Raw genomic sequence first — 17,541 nt, forward strand, 5'->3', positions numbered from 1 at the left:
TTTAGTGTGTTCGGAAAATATACTGGTACATCAAGTAGTGTCACAATACAATTTGTTGAATTTTTTTTTTAAAAGTTTCTAACCAATTGTATTGTTGCACTTACTGTACTGAATCTTGTTCTAGACACACTGACAGATTTCTCATCAGGTGATCAAATGCAAAGAGATGAGAGAGAGAGAAAAGGCGCCAAAGTAAGTGTTTGGGAACTTGAACTATGGAACTTCTCAAATCACAGCTCTATTCTATTTCTATATAAAGGCTTTTGCAGCTAAGCTCTCACTGGCTTATGGGATCTGTGTACACAAAAATTACCTTATCTCTATAAGCCCACTTTTATCCACACCCTTTCTCTAAGCTCTTTTAATCTGCAAACCTGGCTTGCTTCTAATCACCCAAATAGAAGAAGAAACTTCATTTCAAATAGAAGAAGAAACTTCAACAAATGAAGGTAACAAGATACTTGTGTTTTTGTAAAATATACTAACAGTTGCATGTATTCAAAATACCTACATAGTAACATATTGCGTGTAAATAAGTTTCTCTCGTAATTTAGAAGTGTTTTGACTTGTTTGATTGCAGATATTTGATTGGATGCAAAGCAAGCTAACTGGGAAACCCCGGATTGAAAAACCAAGCTTAAAAGTCTTTGATGGTAATTAATTTTTTATTAATATGTATTTGCTAATTATTCTTGGATCAATATATTTAATTTGTTCTTTTTGTTCTTTTATAGACGAGAAGGTGCAACAAAAACCTTCCAAAGAAGAAGCAAATGAATGGCCTCACGGTCTGCTGGCAATTGGAACATTAGGAAATGGTGACTTGAAACAAGATCAACAAACCAATCCACCACCCTCCCCCAACGACCACCTCCATGATTTCACACCAGAGGAAGCTACACACATTCAGAACGAGTTGAGCTCGTACTGGAACCAATCAAACTCAGCTGCATTACTAGAGCTTGAAAAAGCTCCTAACAAGTTTCTAAGCAAGCAGTCGAGCTTGAAACCTGAGAGAACAAGTACTGACAATGTAGATTGCGACGAGCTGCCAAAAGAAAATATGAGTCGATTCCAACGGAGCTCGAGTGTCGTTCTCAGCCGTGGGAAAGATGTTTGTTTGGATAACACAAAGTCCACCATTGGGAAGAAATCACTCTCTTTTCTCCTCAAGAAAGTGTTTGTTTGTAGCAGTGGGTTTGCACCAGCTGCTGCTGCTAGTGGTCTAAGAGATCCAGTCCCAGAGTCAAGAATGGAGAAGGTAAATCTATTATACAACATATATTTGGCCCTGTAATTTTAATATATAAAGTTTAACTTTCATGCCTGTATTGCATCATATACGGTCATCTTTGGGAACGTGCGTTAATTTCCGGTACGGCACGTGAGAGGGTAAGTATGAGAAGTTGAAAAATATCCTCATACAATTTGCCTACTATAGGGACAAAATTTGTTGCAATTGAAAATACAAGGAACAAAAGTGAATCTTAATGAAATGAGAGGGCATCAAATTGGTCATCTGGTCATTTAGAATGTAGTTTCCAAACGATATATTTCAAGCGAAATATATATGTCAACTTCTGTTAATTTTTTGTATTAAATCTTCACGTTTACATTACATGAGATCAGAGAGTAAATTTGATGGATTACATAGCAAAAAATTAACAAAAGTTGGAAAATGTCCTTAAATTATTACGATTTGCAATACTTCATAACAAGATTTATCTCTTCTTTCTTTTTTTTTCTTTGTTTTATCCTTTTTAACTTATTTTTTGTTTTGGGTCAATGCTAGATACTGAGGGCAATACTTCACAAGAAGATATACCCCCAAAGTTCAAGTACTTCAACAATGTCCATGAAAAAGTACTTGGAGAACAGCAACCCCAAGTCTGCTAAAGCTAATGAGGGGAGTAAATGGGACAAGACAGATTCTGAATGTAAGCACTTAAACATGATTAACACATGGATTAAGAGTCTGTTTATGCAAAGACACATGTGCTTTGGAAATAACTTTATTCACACTATATTTTTTTTCTCTGGTTGCAGATATCGTTCTAGAGATATAAGTTTACTGAATCACTTCTACCACTTTGTTGCAGCTTCAAACAATACAGGGTAAGTTTTTAACGTCTCTTAAAAATTTTGATTTGTTACTTGACTTTCCTCTTGTTATGACTTACTACAATGTCATCTTTATCTACGGTTATATAATTATGTGAATACATGTATTTATTCATCTTTTAACATTCAGATTTGAATTGTGTATATGTAAGTGTTATAGTTAAATTCTTCGTTGTTATGTTGAATTTAAATTTAATGTGCAGATTTTTGTCAATTGCCGCAAAGTTGATCGGTTGAGCGCTACAGTTGGCTTTGTGGAATGTGAAGTGTGACATTTTTGGCCTATGTTTGATTGGAACATAATCAGGAGAAAAATAACAAAAAAAGGAGACCATCACCTTTCCTTTTTTTTTTTTGCACGGCAGATATTGCTAAAGTGGAGACTCTTTGAGCTCTTACTATTGCTGTGTTGCGTTGCATTTGATATTTTAATAAAATTATAATGTTTTTCTTTACTCCAAGTAAATAGTTTTATTGCAATAAGGCAATAAAAAAGCAGTAACAAGATAATACGAGACCAATACGTGAAAACTTTTTCTTAGTCCGGATCAACAATATAATACCACAAAATAATTAGAGAAATGATAAGGAACTTTTTCAAAAGCGGAACTCTCTATAGCTCTCTGTCAACTTACAGCTTAGCGTTAATTTTTCGTACTAACATTATAAAATATTGTGCTAAAAACCAAATTATTATGACATATTGTGCTAAAAACCACATTATTATGAAACATTGTGCTAAAAACATGAAGTTGCAAATTGTTTATGAAGATTTATACTTTTAACAAAGTCTACATTTCATTTCTCTAACGATTATGATAGTGCTTACATTAAACTTCTCCATCTCCATGATTGGACATAATTAAACGAGATCAAAAGCATTTTGTAAATAAGTAAAAAAAAAATTCTTAACTCAAATTATATTGAGGGAAAGAGGAATCAAATCTGAAAACACAGATAAATGATCTTAATAACTTTAGTTCCTGGTAAATAAGCAAAAGTCTTTAAAGTTTTCATTCAAAGGAACCTTTGTTTTTCTTCTGTTTGAAAACCTTATTTTAAGGTTTAACATTATTTCTCAACCTTTTCTAAATTACAAAAAAAATAAAAACATTATTCTCCAATGGCTTCATATATGATGATGAAAGGATTACGTATGAGGGAACGTATAATTAATCAGATCGTGTAGATCTAATTTTGACGTTTTCTATGATACTAAAATTAATCTAATCCGCTGCATAAAACACCTATAATTAATCAAGGATTTCCCTCTTAAGCGAGGTATTAATCCCAATTCCGGTTAAACATAATTATTATTTATCAACAGATAATTATTTCAATAATTAAAAAAAAAAAAGTAAATAACAAATAATTGTAACATATTGTCAGAAGGGGAGAGAGAGAACCAATAAAAGATGTCTTCTTTTCGGCCAAGCCGATGACTTTAATGGTTCAAACCCAACTCACAATATTCATCTTTGATGGGTATTGTTGGAAATTTGGAAATAGGGTTGGTGGAGGAAGTGTGTGATTGAAAGTTTAGGGCTTTGGGGATTTTGGGGATTTTTATTTTTTTGGTGGGAAGAAGCCAATGCCATTGGAGAAGCTTTAAGGGTTCTTTTGCTTGCAGTTTCAAGTTACCAATTTCCCAGTAGGATTAAGAGGAGGAATACTTCTTACTTCATGTCGTGGGCTGGGCCAGAAGATACTTTCCTTTCCACTTCTCTTGCTACCTATCTTGACAGTATACTCTCTCTCTAGATCTAATTTGAAGTGATTGAAAATTGGGTTTTGTGAATTTTTTTTATATGTTGTATGTTTTAGCTGTGAATTGCCTTATTGAGCTCTGTTCTGGTGTTTTTCTTGTAAAATTTTGTTAGGGTTTGAAAGCAGCTGCTATACTGTTTAATTTGCAGATCCCTTATTGTATGTACTGTTTTGTTGCATTTTTTGAATTAAGATGAGATATAAGGAAGATAAAGAAGTGAAGCTTCAAACTTTAGGTCTTTGCACTGAGTAATTATAGTGATGTTGAATTTCTACTGCTGAATTGAAGATTTGTGTATGGGGGTGTTATCCAATTTTCCCAATTTGTTAGAATCGAAAGCGTATATTTGCTTCATAAGCAAAAGTATAAATGGTAGAAATATTTTCTCAAGGTAGAAGGTGATGATGAAGCAAGAGTTTTGAATAAGAAATGAGAACCGTTCATTCGGGCTATTAGAACTGCTCGCAGTATCACTTTGTGCATTCCCGTTGGTGAATAGTTTGAGAAAATGGAAGGCTATGTTCGTAATGCCTCAATATTCAATCCGGTAATAAGTATGACTCGGATGCTGATAGTGCTTTAAGGTCACTGCAATCTCTACGTGATTGTAGGGATTGGTAATATGTGGGATTTATCAGTGAAATAATTGTCATTAGAGATTGATTCATTGCAAAGTACTTCGCTTATTATGATTTTTTATTTATTTTTCAGAAAAGCTTCTTGTCTTGCTGCGAGATGGACGAAAGCTGTTGGGATTGCTACGGTCTTTTGATCAGTTTGGTAATACTGATCTGTTACTCCACGTGACTTACTGAGTTATCATTATCTTCACTCTTATTATTTCTATTGAAACCATAGCTAATGATGGTAGTGGTCTTTCATCTGCACAGCTAATGTTGTTCTTGAAGGCGCATGTGAAAGAGTAATTGTGGGTGACCTTTATTGTGACATCCCATTAGGTCTATATGTAATCCGTGGGGAGAATGTCGTCTTAATTGGAGAGCTGGTATATTGCATTCTCGTTCAGTCCTGTGAGACTTGACTACTGTTGATATCTTTTACTCCATTATCAGTTCATTTATTAAATTCTTGTTATCGATTTTATAGGAATTGGATAAGGAGGAGCTTCCCCCTCATATGACTTTGGTACCAGAAGCAGAGATAAAAAGGGTAAGTCTGTATGTTTATTGGTTAAGACTTCAATCGAAAATTGCAATCTGCAATGCTTAGGGTGATGGCATTAGTTCATATTAAGAAAACCCTGATTTTGTGAATGCATACGTGCCATAGATAAATACTTTGCACGTAATTCTACATTGTCCTGCCACGGTTAACAAACGAGCATCGTTATGCGCTGCTATTTTGAATGGGAATACATTCACTTTGGTTCTTCCTAGATGTTATGGCTGGATGTTGCAACCTTTCGGTTATATCCTTTCCTTTTAAGATTACGGTATAAATAGCAATCTTTGTAATGTATTATTCAGGTGGTTGGGTTGGATTGTTCCTTGCTATTATTGCCGTTTGCACTTTACAATAATTCGATTACATTTCTCTTCTGTTCAGGCTCAGAAAGCAGAGAGGGATGCGACAGATTTAAAAGGCTCCATGAGAAAAAGAATGGAGTTCCTCGATTTTGATTAACTTGCCCACCCATTTTATCGTGGGTTCAGGCCATGTCCGCAAATTTTAGTGCGACAGTGACCCGAGGTTTTCACCTATATAGGAGCGCAAACAAGAAGAGAAGTCATATCAGTTCTGAGGACTCATTGAGTGGAAGTTGTGTTCTGGGTCTATTAAATGTGTGGCATCTGGGTCTATTAAATGTGTGGCAATGTCGATGATCTTCCCCTGTTTCATTTGGATTTGATTGATACGTGCAAGCATGGTTTCGGGTTCTGCAGAACTGATTCGGGTTTTAGATTTGCAGTTGTTTCTCTGTTGAACATAATTTGTTTTGATTTTCCATGGGTTGTAAACCGTTGATGGAGGTTCACATTTCATGGCACGTTCAGTGTTATTACATTTGTAAGATATTCATGTTCAAATCCATATTATATTTATATAAGATCTGTATGATCAAGCCAAATCAATGGATCATCAAATCTGAACTCTTAACATATAAGTATGTGACACGATGTTCGAACAATACTCCGTCGCTTCGGATCCATAAACATGTAAAAACTCAGAATGAACATTGAGCTAATACAATCTTAACACTACAGCAGCAAATGCTTGTGCTTCTTCAGGGAAAGTAAGCAGCGTTATGAGAGCCTCGTAACCAGGAAAAAGAGGAAGAAGATCGCAGCGTTTTGCCAACTTGAAATCCTGGAACTGAAAGGCAGGTGCGCAAGTACATCCCACGAGAGAGCAGTGAGTCTCGGCATCCCTTGGAGCCGCTTCGAGCAATGCCCCTTCTGGTGAAATGCTGTAGTCCTTGGAAGAAGGCTATTCCAGTGGCAGTATTCAAGAAACATACATCAGAATTGCTTTAGCTATGTATCGGTCCACACATTCCTGGAACGCTTACAAGTATGGTCAATCCTAATCTCTTATGATCTCAATCCCTTAAGCACGTGTTAAACAAGTGAACGGCTCTAACAAAGCTTACATTCTCCCACTAGAGCCAACACTTGTTTATCACAGTACCACCTAATAAGAAATCATGCTTGAATCGCCACGAGCATAAGATTAACAAAACCCCGATAACAAGTTTCTGTCGTGAAACCATCAAACACATGAAACTCCATCAAGACATGAAAAAATAATACGGGATGCAAATACGTGGTCCTCCATCAAGACCAGTAAACTAGTCCACTTTGTTGTCTCGTACTGAGACCCTTAAGTTGCCTTTCTGTTACAACAATTCAAACAAATCGTCATCCAAGATACACTTTCATAATGTATCTGTATCATATAACATTGCGATTTCTGGGAAACCTTTGCAACTAGCAGCATATAACTTTATTAGTTAAGATGATCAAAACATAAATACTTCAATGCATATTCCAAAAATATCTGAATCAACCAATGTCCAAGAACAAATGTCTTAAACATGATCAAAACTCCCACTGTTCTGCAGCATCAAAAACTTCCAGCACTCCCATCTTCCTATCTATAATGATATGATTAATATGGTTTCGTGGTGATAAGGGTTATCAGTTTGATAGTTTGATAAAGATTACATGATGGTAAGTCTTCTTATCAAACACCACCATTTAGGATAAATAATAGGTCCCCTGCTCTCACACTAATTACGCACAAAAGATATCAAGCCCCGTTGATTGTAGCAGTGCATTCGGTCTGTGTTGAGAGTAGGAAAACCCTTAGTTCATTGCAGCAATGGCGTCATAAGATTAGTAGTTAATTTGGTATCGTGATTCACTTATTCCGCACTTATTTATCTTACATTAACATATAAGTATGTGACACGATGTTCGAACATTTGGTCGCTTCGAATCCATAAACATGTAAAAACTCAGAATGAACATTGAGCTAATACGATCATAACATTACAGCAGCAAATACTTATGCTTCTTCAGGGAAAGTAAGCAGCGTTATGAGAGCCTCGTAACCAGGAAAAAGGGGAAGAAGATCGGAGCGTTTTGCCAACTCGAAATCCTGGAACTGAAAGGCAGGTGCACAAGTACATCCCACGAGAGAGTAGTGAGTCTCGGCATCCCTTGGAGCAGCTTTGAGCAATGCCCCTTCTGGTGAAATGCTGTAGTCCTTTGTTGGGAAGGAACCAAACCATACATTTGGAGGCACTGTGTACTGGGGTTGCTGATCCGCTCCCAAATCGGGTCCGAGGCAGGTTAACTTGACTTTCCCATCTTCACCCAACTCCACGACCTGATAGCAGATACAGCGGTGTTAAAGAGCAGAAATTTTACATTATCTGTTTCTCTATAAACATTTAAATGCTTCCCACAATTACCAAACGGAAAACATAGCGCAGAAATCGGATGAGAAATCTCTACCCGGAATTCACGGTGAAATGAATCATTTTGAGTGCAAGAGTAGGCAAGATATAAGATCAAAGAACAACGAATCACTTGGAGAGCAAATGTCAGATTATCTATCTTAATTCAAAAGCCGAGGCCGAGTATCAACCAATTTAGCTGAAAACCTACACAATTCCGAGCATAGGCGAAACGTCTGTCCTAATATGTTGGTACGGTAAGATGGTTATGCATCATATGAATATCTTGAAATGACTACAGAAATGACATGTGAATGCAGATGATTCAATCTTTTAGTGAGCCGTGATTCGAAGTGTACCGTAATGGGTTCTCCGACATAAAAATGCCAGGTTTCTGCCATTGGTATACGATGAAGGCGAGATACACTCCCAGACGGCAGCAAGAAGTAGATAGATGAACTCACAGGCCGCTCAACCTTGTCTGCAGATACACTTGTGTTAGTAAAAGAAAATGGTACAAATAAGACAACCACAATTCCCATACATTACAATTGGACTCAATCCTATTTCAAAATTCAATTGGGCTAAAAAGATTCTCACATCCCACGTATGAATGCGGATATGTTGTCGATACATTGTAGATAATAATACTATTGACACTATCGATACTTCAACTTTACAATTGTCGACAAGCGATCAATATGATTAAAAGTGCAGTTAACACAGAGGAGAAGGCAAATGGCACTTTATCCCAGCAGCAGCGAAAAGTAATCATACCTATGCACCATAGTGCGGGTTCAATCTCCAAAGATCCCCTCCTCTCTAACAACTAACAATTTAACTCACTAAATGTTCGTTTTAAAAAAAAACACACACACACAGAAGCCTTAAATTCCAATAACAAAGAATCCAATTTCATACAACACAACACATTAATCAATACAAACCAATCAATTTCACTACTTATGAGCTTCCAAATATTTTCCAAAAATTATAAATCGAAGATCCATATGCAGATAAAAACAAAACCCCAATACATGAACAAAAATCAAATATCCAAGATTCAAATCATTTGTAAAACATGAAAAATTACAGGAATGAATGAATGAGAAGCAGAAGAAACAAAATCTTACAGTCTGGGGGAAGCTGACACAAAGGCAGGGCAATGGAAGTATCTCTGAAAGTTTCGAAATAAAAGCCACCTTCAGGGTGGGGATTCAGTTTCAGTTTAGCTACAATCTCTGATGTAGTTCCCATGTTCCTTCTTGGGATCTCTAAACTCTTCGTCTTCCTCTGACAACAGCCACTATATTCGATTGTGATCTGTGTTTGGTACCTTTGACATGTAGTAGGTTTTGGCGATTTGACAAAGCGACATATAAAAATAGTATAAGGGCGCTACTTTCTTTGGTCAGACATGGCAGCCTAAACCCAATAACGCCAGAACCTGTCGATCCATACGGGATAAGTGGGTTTGGGCTTTCATTGGAGTAAACTTTTAGAGCAACTTTACCGTTGCAAAAGCCCTCAGGGCTATTCACTATTTAATTCATCTAGTGAACAATAATTATCTGTAATAAACAGTAATTATCTTTGCATCTCCACCCCTACACTTAATAGCCTAACAATAGTTAATAAAATATTAATATATTTTTTATTTATAATTAATATTATATTATTTACTTTGTATAAATTGATATTATATTATTAATTTATCCTTTCCTTTTGGAAATCTCTTCTTATCTCTCGAAACTTCGACCATTTTTTTTTGTTGGACTTCCGACACACAGCAGAGCAGCACACCTGAATGCCTTTCTTAATTTTTGCTGCACTTCTGTAGTCCATGACTTCATGAAACGGTGTGGTGCAGAGGGGTGCCGTGAAGTTGGATCGTTCAAGTCCCGACTCCCTCCTTCTCAATCTCTCAAATCCGTCCTGCGCCGGAGCAACCCCGTGTTGTTTGGCTCCGCAGCTTCCAAGGACGACGGAGGTCAGTTTTTGTTTCCCCAGAAATGCAAAGGGAGAGAAAGAAGATGACAACAAATCAAAAGCCAACCAAAATTACATAGTATATTATCGGTAAGCAAAAGCATCAGAGTCCTGGCTCCTCCAGTTGTACCGCCGAACTAGATTCGCTTGTCTCCACCGAAACGACAAATCACCACACATCCATTTATTAAACCCCCCCTCCGATTCGATCTCTCCCACTCCGATTCCTTGTGGGTTTTTTCCTACTTCCTTCACAACCCCGCCAATCGATCTGCTCCCGGAGAAGAATCAGCCGCCGCCACCATGTTTCTGTTTGATTGGTTCTACGGCTTCCTCGCCTCCCTCAGGTTGTGGCAGAATGAGGCCAAGATTTTGTTTCTGGGCCTCGATAATGCCAGCAAGACAACCCTCATCCACATGCTAAAGGACGAGGTTTGACTCTCTTTCTCGCCCTCCTCGAATCAAATAGTACCCAAAAGAGTTCAAGAAATGCAGAGGAGATGATGACTGACATCGCCCAGACGTCAGCCTTGCGTCACATGGCCTTCGGGCTGGCAACTGCTGCCGAGCCTCTCCCTTGGGCCCGCTCGGGCTCCATTGCCAGCACACGCTAGACCTTCCCACTCGGGATCTCTGGCCCTGTTTGAGATTTAGTCCATCGGGCAATAGTCCACGGTGAAACTGCTCTTATTGTATCCGAAACACCATCATGCAGCGTTATTATATAATTTAAATTATAATATTCTAATTTTTTTTATTAATATACATTAAATATGTAATAAAATCCGTCGTCTACTGATATTATATAGTAACACGTGAATAATAACACCGCACGACAATGTTCTAGTACATGCAAAAATTTCTTCCTCAATTGACGAATACATGGACGAAAAAAACTAACCTACTCTAAAATATACACGTTTTTCTCTATTTCTCTTCATATGTGACTTACTGACTGTATATATGAGAAGAGAGAAAGAAACAAATATATACACTCCATGACATGCAACCATATGCAAGTTCTTGTCTACGTAGACCAATTTCTTCATGAACAGTGAATAATTTTGACCATAAGACTCACGTTTTCTTGGCCTGTCCTTGCATTCCTTTTCGATACAAAGTGAGATTATAAGGAATAGAACACAACCTCAAGTATAGTAGAAAAACTTTACATGACAAGGGATGCAGATATGTGGGTGCATGCGTCAAATTTAAAAACCGTTGCTCTTAATTATTTTGAGATAGAAGTTATTTGCATCATCGTATTTATTTCTCTATTTTATTATCGTTATCGGCTCATATGTAACTTTTGATTATCTTTAGACTACCAAATTTATTTACCAAATGTTATTCGTTGTGGCAGTTTTCTTATAATTCAATCTTATTTATTTCTAAAATGTAGATTTGCTCATTGATAAGGTTAGCATAAAACTTAGATGTTGGCAACGTCTTTGGCAGTTTTGAAAACCTGATAAATGACAAATAAATAAAATCATGTGATACATGTATGTTTAGTCAATCAACATGTATGTAGATGAATGAATCTGTGTGCTAGTATTCCTAAAAAAACGAAAATTATGATTATCGTTCCTTCTCTGTACAACTAAAAATTTAAAAAAGAAGAAAAAAAGAAGAAAAAAAAAACCAAGAACTAAGAACCAAACCTTCCTCCAAAATAGAAATATCACTTAATTTATTCAGTATTTTTCACTAAATTCCAATTTTCCTCCCTTGTTCCAACCCAGCACTCTCTCTCCTACCCTTTTTTTAACTCACCTATATATATGGTAAGGAAAGAAAAAAAAATTCCTGAATTAGCACCCTTTTTTAATTTAGTATTTTTCACTCGTTTTCCATTTGCTTCTGTGGTTGCAGTAACACTCTCTGATCCCCTCATCAGCCCTTTTAATTCCTCACCGTTGTAAGAAAATCCCATTTGTATTGAAGTAAATCCATTGAAGAATATATAGCAAGCATATTAGCATATATATATTTTTATATATATGCATGCCTGCAAGCTTCTCAAGCTTGTACCTCTTCAATCCTCCTAATGGCTTCGCTTAAATCAAGCCTTTGCTCAGGCTCACTCTTAGTGCAGTCAGCTCCAACCATCAGAAGCTGCAGCATTTGATCCACTGAGTCTGTCTCACTTGCTATCTCTGGGTCTAGCAACTCTTGTTCTCTTTGATCAGCCATGGCTGATTGGACCCACTGAACAACGTCGGTTCCGCCTTTCCCGTTGCTCAGATACTGAGATGGAAACTTCCCGGTGAGGATTTCAAGGATCACAATCCCAAGGCAGTATACATCGGCTTTTGGAGATACTTGCTGGGATTCTATGTACTCTGGGGTCCTAAAAGCAAACATGGATTGTGCAGCATTGCTAGGGTTTATGAGAGGATGTAAGGCATAATCATTGAGGACGGGCTCATAGTCTTCTTTTAGTAGAATGTTGCTGGACTTTAGGTTTCCATGGGGCAGGTCATAGGATGCAAACTCTGTGTGGATGAATCCCATTCCACATGCAATTCCTTGGACAATCTTCAGACGGGTAGGCCAGTTCAGCTCCGAATAAGAAATTCCACGGTCACCTGCAAATTCAATATTGTGCATATATTTATTAGTCTGGTTAGATTTCTATGCGCTTCAGAAATTTATAGATGTATACCACCAAAAAAAAAAATTGATATTTATATCTATCCAATGGAAATTTTTGTTGCGTTCGTCTAGTGAGAAGTGCCTTCTTAAACAATCTGACATGTTATATTGTTAAACAATCTCTATTACAATCTACAATGTACTAAGAAACCATAGAATGGTAACTTGTTCTCTAAGCAGGAAAAAAGTTTTGTTATGAATACCACTTTATATTACTTGGTACATTGTCGATATTTGGCCAATATATAGTCTACTGATATTTGATAATATCGACCAACTTTAACGACATACCAAGTATATGCAAGAATGGTACGCAATATCTCAATGACATATCAAGTAGTGGAGAATGACACTCTTCACCAGTCAATCGAAAAAAAAAATGATTCTAGCATATACAGAAGCCTAAAACAAGATTAATTGAACAAAACTAAGACAAATTCGTACCATGCAAAACGTATAGCAAGCTGCCCTTAGGAATGTATTCTGAGATCAACAGCTTCTCCTCTCTCCTATAATGGTAAGCCAAAGGAGTCAAGATGTTCTTGTGGCTTAATCTTCCAAACCTTCTCATTTCAGCATCAAACCCATCTCTCCCCAACCTATTCATCTCCCTCATCCTCTTCACCACCACAGAAAATCCATTAGACATCACCGCCTTATAAGCTGATCCCAACCCTCCATTCCCCAAAACCTCTGCTGCCGCCTTCATCAAATCCGGCAATCCAAATGTACCCTTTTCCTCGTTCACCATCAAAAGCTCGTTCATGCCGTTTTTCCCCTGACTCGACCCCTTTTTCGAGTCCCCGCCACCTTTTTTGCTATTGCTTTGGTTGACCTCCACGCTACGATTCGACTCATTTGTACTTCCCACGCTGCGATTTGTGGTGCTTGGAATATGAACTTCAACCACCTTCTCCTGTACGTTACGATGGTCATCCACGATCTGTTCCTTGCCGAGCACGTTGAAATCGTCCTCCCGTTTTCGCCTCTTCTTCGTGAGCAGCACGAAAAGCAGGAGCAGAACCATGATACCGACAATGACGCTGATGACTATGATGATGGTTTTTGATTTTCTATCTTCCTCTTGCTTCTTTGGAGTTGAGGGCGGCGATGTTGATGGGGATTCTGGCGGAGACTTTGATGGGGATTTTGGCGGAGGAGATGACGGTGTTGGAGGCGGCTTGCATGATGACTTGAGTGGCCCGCCACATAGTCCTTCGTTTCCTTCGAACGCCTTGGGGTCAAATTTCGACAGGGTTTCCGGGATAGGACCTTGTAACTTGTTTTTTGAAAAGTCAAGGGAGTTCAATATTCCTGGTTTTAATTTTGGTATAGGGCCAGTGAATTGGTTGCTCTCCAAATGAAGTTCTTCTAGCTTGGTCAATTGGGTCAATGACTCTGGGATTTTTCCTGTGAAATTGTTACCGTTGAGGTAAATTTTCTTCAACGACGTCAAATGGGAAAAGTAATCTTTTGGGATTTCGCCGGAGAAGTCATTTCCCGCCAAAAACAAGGATTTCAAGACACCAAGCTTGTGGAAATCTGGAATTGGACCTGAGAATTTGTTGTTCATGAGATTAATGGTTCTGAGGGTAGGAATGTCTTTTAATGCATCAACGTCAATATTTCCGGAGAGACCCATGTTGGCGAAATGGAGACCGGTGATGACATCTTGGTTGCAAACAATCCCAGCCCATTTGTCGTTACATGGGGAGGTGTTTGGGTCCCAGTTGTCCAACGGATTATCTGCTGGAGAGAGAGATCTCTTGAGCTTCAAGAGAGCATCTTGTTCTTGTGACAAGGAGAGGGAGAGGTGAGGGGAGGAGGAGAAGAAGATGAGGAGGAAGAGGAACGAGGGAACAGCGGCCATTTGCAGGGCCGGAAGGGGGACAATGCGGTGTCGTCTCCACCGGATAGAAAATGAGCCGCTGTTCAATATGGGGTGGTGTTGTTGTCTGAGGGTTTGGTGTGTTTGTGATCATCAATGTAGGTTGTATGGGGGAGGAGGGGAAGGAGGAGGAGGAGGAGGAGTTGGGTGTGACATGTTTAGGTGTATTGGGGGAATGGAGATTACCAGATTTTACAAGACAAAATCTAAGAATAGAGGTTGGGGACAGAAGAGAGGGGGCTGTATTTGCCTCTTGTGGGGGATTTGAGAGGGGGAAAGAGAGAGAGAGAGAGAGGTTGTGGAGGTTGTGAAACTTGCATTGACCTTGTCAGCCACTGGATGCCCTACATTTTAGGACTCCCAATTCCAAAAATTACGTACAAAAACAAACGTTATTTTCATTCATTCCTTAAAGTTGGGTAGAGTTGGTAGAGGGAGACGCCATGTTCGTGTTGTTTTGTTCTAGCTGGCACCCTTTCATGATTCATCACAAGTCAAAGTGTGTTGTGTAAATAATACTAGACAGCCAGTAGGAGAAAATAGATTCTTCATCTAGAGTTCTTGATCACTAAATACTCGTGCTATCTGCAATAGAATGTCACGGGGAGTAACCGATTCACATGCTGTAATATAAGCGAACGACGAGTTTATATAGTTGGTATAATATTAATAACTAATTATACACATGTTATGATACGTGTGATAGTGGTTATATCATGCGATTGTGTATTTAGTATGTTTTTTCAAAAAACTTTCATTCTAAGATCAGAAATGGCAAAACGATGAATCCAATCTCTAAAGGAACTAGTAATTGTAACATAAAAACTTTTAAAAAACCAATTCAAAACCAATTAAGGAGGGAGACGTTTGGTATGTAAAATATATATTTGATCTTTATAACATGAAGAGAGTATTGCGTAATGCACAGAGGCACTTAATTCCAGGCAGTTTGGTGTGTTTGCAAGCCTTCATTCCAGGAGTCCTCATCAGCTTCAATACTGAGAAGTGAAAGCCTGCACACATGAATTGTTGGCAACAATTTATCAACACAACAAAAGGCATTACACCGAAAGCCAAAGTCCTGAAAAATATGTTTCTTTGCAGAACTGAGAACAGGTGATGAAGTTTTATCACGTTACCGAAAATACGTTGCAGTGGCCAGGATCTGCAATATGAGCCATCAAATTGTCAATGGGATCTTTCCCTGTATAAAGGGCTTGAAACAAGAACCCTACGAAAGCGAGCATCGCAAGACGCCCGTTTTTAATCTCCTTTGTTCTCAAAACCATGACAGGTTCAGGAGACCCTCTTCCCCACATCATGGGGTCAAACCAGAGCCCACCGGGGTACCCTACATCTGGTTTAGGGTTCTTTTTGTTGGGAAACTTAGGCTCAATGTCAACACTTCCAGGGTTAATTATGTCAGCCCATCTCCTTCCCTCAACCCACCCCATTAGTGCTAATTGTACCACAAATAAGGTTGTTGGGTCTGCAAAGTACTCTCTCTCACCAGCCTCAAACCATGAGAAGTTCTCTATGAACCCTAATCTTTCAAGCCACTCTGGAATTAGAATTCCAGCCACTGCCAGCATTGCCCATCTGCCATGCATCAGCTCAGCTTGTGCATTCCATTTTAGCAATTCTGGATCAGACCCTGCAAAAATTATCAAATTGGGGCTTATATATTCTATGGAAATTAAAAACTTAGACCATGTTCATAGAAGTGTACAAATTATATAAAGTTTCACAGAATTTTATAGAGTGCAAACACGTATTAAGTATGAACACCTACAAATCGGATAATGTAGTATATACACCACTTAAGGGATCTTGACAATGAAATTTGAAATGTTTGTATTGAGTACGTGTTCAAAAGATAGTCGACCAGACCCGTAAAACTGTTCTAAAAGTAACAAATTCTCACCTAATCCAAGGGGGTCAAAGCCAAAATCACCAGGAAGGCTACAGTATCAACAAAGAAGTCAGAGTGAAAGCATAAATAAATAAATAAATAAATTAGATTTAGTTAAAATTAATTTAAACCTGCCATCAAGCCATTCAGGAGGTGAGCTGCCAGGGAACCACAATGGCCTATCTGGAGGAAGTGGCTCACATACACTTGAGACTCCTCCTTTTGTTGCATGTAAACGGGTGGCTGCGGTTGTTCTTCCCAGCAAGCATGTTGTGACTACTTTTCCAGAGGAAATTTTCCAAGGCACTTCCCTGTAAAAGATAATTCCATCCATAAGCTTACTGCTTGGATATTAATAACAAGATTAATAGTTATTAAGGGAGTGATTAATAAGGAAATTATTGTAATTACCTGGTTGGAATGCTTGAAATTGCAGAAGAGGCAATGGACAAGGCCATAGAGAGAGAGCACTCAGAGCAGTATATTTCAATAAGTCAAATTGTGAAGAGTTTGGGAGCTTCCTCTGCTCCAGTGTTTTTCTTGTACTCCTAGCTAGGAAGATGGATAATTCATAATACAAGGACAAGAAAGAGCCAATGGGAACTCGGCACGTGTCGTCGAGATATGAGGCTCCTGTCCAAGCCTTGTAGAAACCCCGGTAAAGAGTTTGAGGTGTGGATTGGATGTAGCCAGAACTGGCGTTTGGACACAGCTCTGAGCTAGAAGCAGAACTGCATGCAGTCAATCAACTTACCCAGTTAACCTTTTGTAAAGCCTCATGTGCAAAAGTAACATTTTAAAGGACAATTTAGTCCCATTGTTTTGCTGAAAGATTTTTGGGTCCATTCAATTATCTCTAGCAGTGCAAATGCAGCTATATGGTCAATTGGTTAAACCAGCGTGCTCAATTTCTTACTGACATAGTTGGAAGGCAGGCAGGGCCTAGACGGTTTTTATTTTTAATTTAATTAAATTTATTATATAATATATAAATAAATATTTATTTATAAAAAATATATATATTTGTATTATGATACATAAATTGTAAAAAAAATGACATATAAATTATAAAGTACCAGATCATAGTGAAAACATTCGAAAGAAGCATATAATGAGTGTTCATCTAAGTACTTAACAAATCTTTTACACTTTATTAAAAAAAATAAAAGGTGGTGCTACCCTTTAGCCGGATACATTAATTTCTTATGTATTGATCCTCTTCTTGCTTTTTACGACCACAACTTAAGCCCTTCAAAAACTTTGAACAATGTTACATCAGACTC

The 17,541-nt window shown here is 38.0% G+C and overlaps 5 protein-coding genes across 5 annotated transcripts; 2 read left to right on the forward strand and 3 right to left on the reverse strand.

Moving 5' to 3' along the window:
* Positions 1–443: 443 nt before the first annotated feature.
* On the forward strand, positions 444–2,358 carry LOC137747730 (protein DEEPER ROOTING 1). The gene is made up of 6 exons (XM_068487888.1): positions 444–449; positions 581–653; positions 735–1,261; positions 1,793–1,937; positions 2,100–2,115; positions 2,325–2,358. The coding sequence occupies exons 1-6, from the start codon at positions 444–446 to the stop codon at positions 2,356–2,358; spliced, it is 801 nt and encodes a 266-aa protein (XP_068343989.1).
* A 1,163-nt stretch (positions 2,359–3,521) lies between these two features.
* Positions 3,522–5,957, forward strand: LOC137747701 (sm-like protein LSM1B). Its single transcript, XM_068487860.1, has 5 exons — positions 3,522–3,865; positions 4,601–4,669; positions 4,780–4,895; positions 4,997–5,059; positions 5,456–5,957. Exons 1-5 carry the CDS (start codon positions 3,805–3,807, stop codon positions 5,531–5,533), a joined length of 387 nt encoding a protein of 128 aa, XP_068343961.1. The 5' UTR covers positions 3,522–3,804; the 3' UTR covers positions 5,534–5,957.
* A 1,216-nt stretch (positions 5,958–7,173) lies between these two features.
* LOC137747574 (uncharacterized) lies at positions 7,174–9,177 on the reverse strand. The gene is made up of 3 exons (XM_068487705.1): positions 8,945–9,177; positions 8,171–8,292; positions 7,174–7,741 (listed from the first exon to the last, which is right to left on the reverse strand). Exons 1-3 carry the CDS (start codon positions 9,066–9,068, stop codon positions 7,418–7,420), a joined length of 570 nt encoding a protein of 189 aa, XP_068343806.1. The 5' UTR covers positions 9,069–9,177; the 3' UTR covers positions 7,174–7,417.
* A 2,519-nt stretch (positions 9,178–11,696) lies between these two features.
* On the reverse strand, positions 11,697–14,447 carry LOC137747432 (pollen receptor-like kinase 3). Its single transcript, XM_068487539.1, has 2 exons — positions 12,903–14,447; positions 11,697–12,391 (listed from the first exon to the last, which is right to left on the reverse strand). The coding sequence occupies exons 1-2, from the start codon at positions 14,326–14,328 to the stop codon at positions 11,823–11,825; spliced, it is 1,995 nt and encodes a 664-aa protein (XP_068343640.1). The 5' UTR covers positions 14,329–14,447; the 3' UTR covers positions 11,697–11,822.
* A 679-nt stretch (positions 14,448–15,126) lies between these two features.
* On the reverse strand, positions 15,127–16,798 carry LOC137747433 (photosystem I chlorophyll a/b-binding protein 6, chloroplastic). The gene is made up of 5 exons (XM_068487540.1): positions 16,670–16,798; positions 16,390–16,569; positions 16,271–16,308; positions 15,486–16,000; positions 15,127–15,359 (listed from the first exon to the last, which is right to left on the reverse strand). The coding sequence occupies exons 1-5, from the start codon at positions 16,714–16,716 to the stop codon at positions 15,339–15,341; spliced, it is 801 nt and encodes a 266-aa protein (XP_068343641.1). The 5' UTR covers positions 16,717–16,798; the 3' UTR covers positions 15,127–15,338.
* Positions 16,799–17,541: the final 743 nt, after the last annotated feature.

The sequence above is a fragment of the Pyrus communis genome, chromosome 10, assembly GCF_963583255.1.
Source record: "Pyrus communis chromosome 10, drPyrComm1.1, whole genome shotgun sequence".
NCBI classification, from domain to species: domain Eukaryota; kingdom Viridiplantae; phylum Streptophyta; class Magnoliopsida; order Rosales; family Rosaceae; genus Pyrus; species Pyrus communis.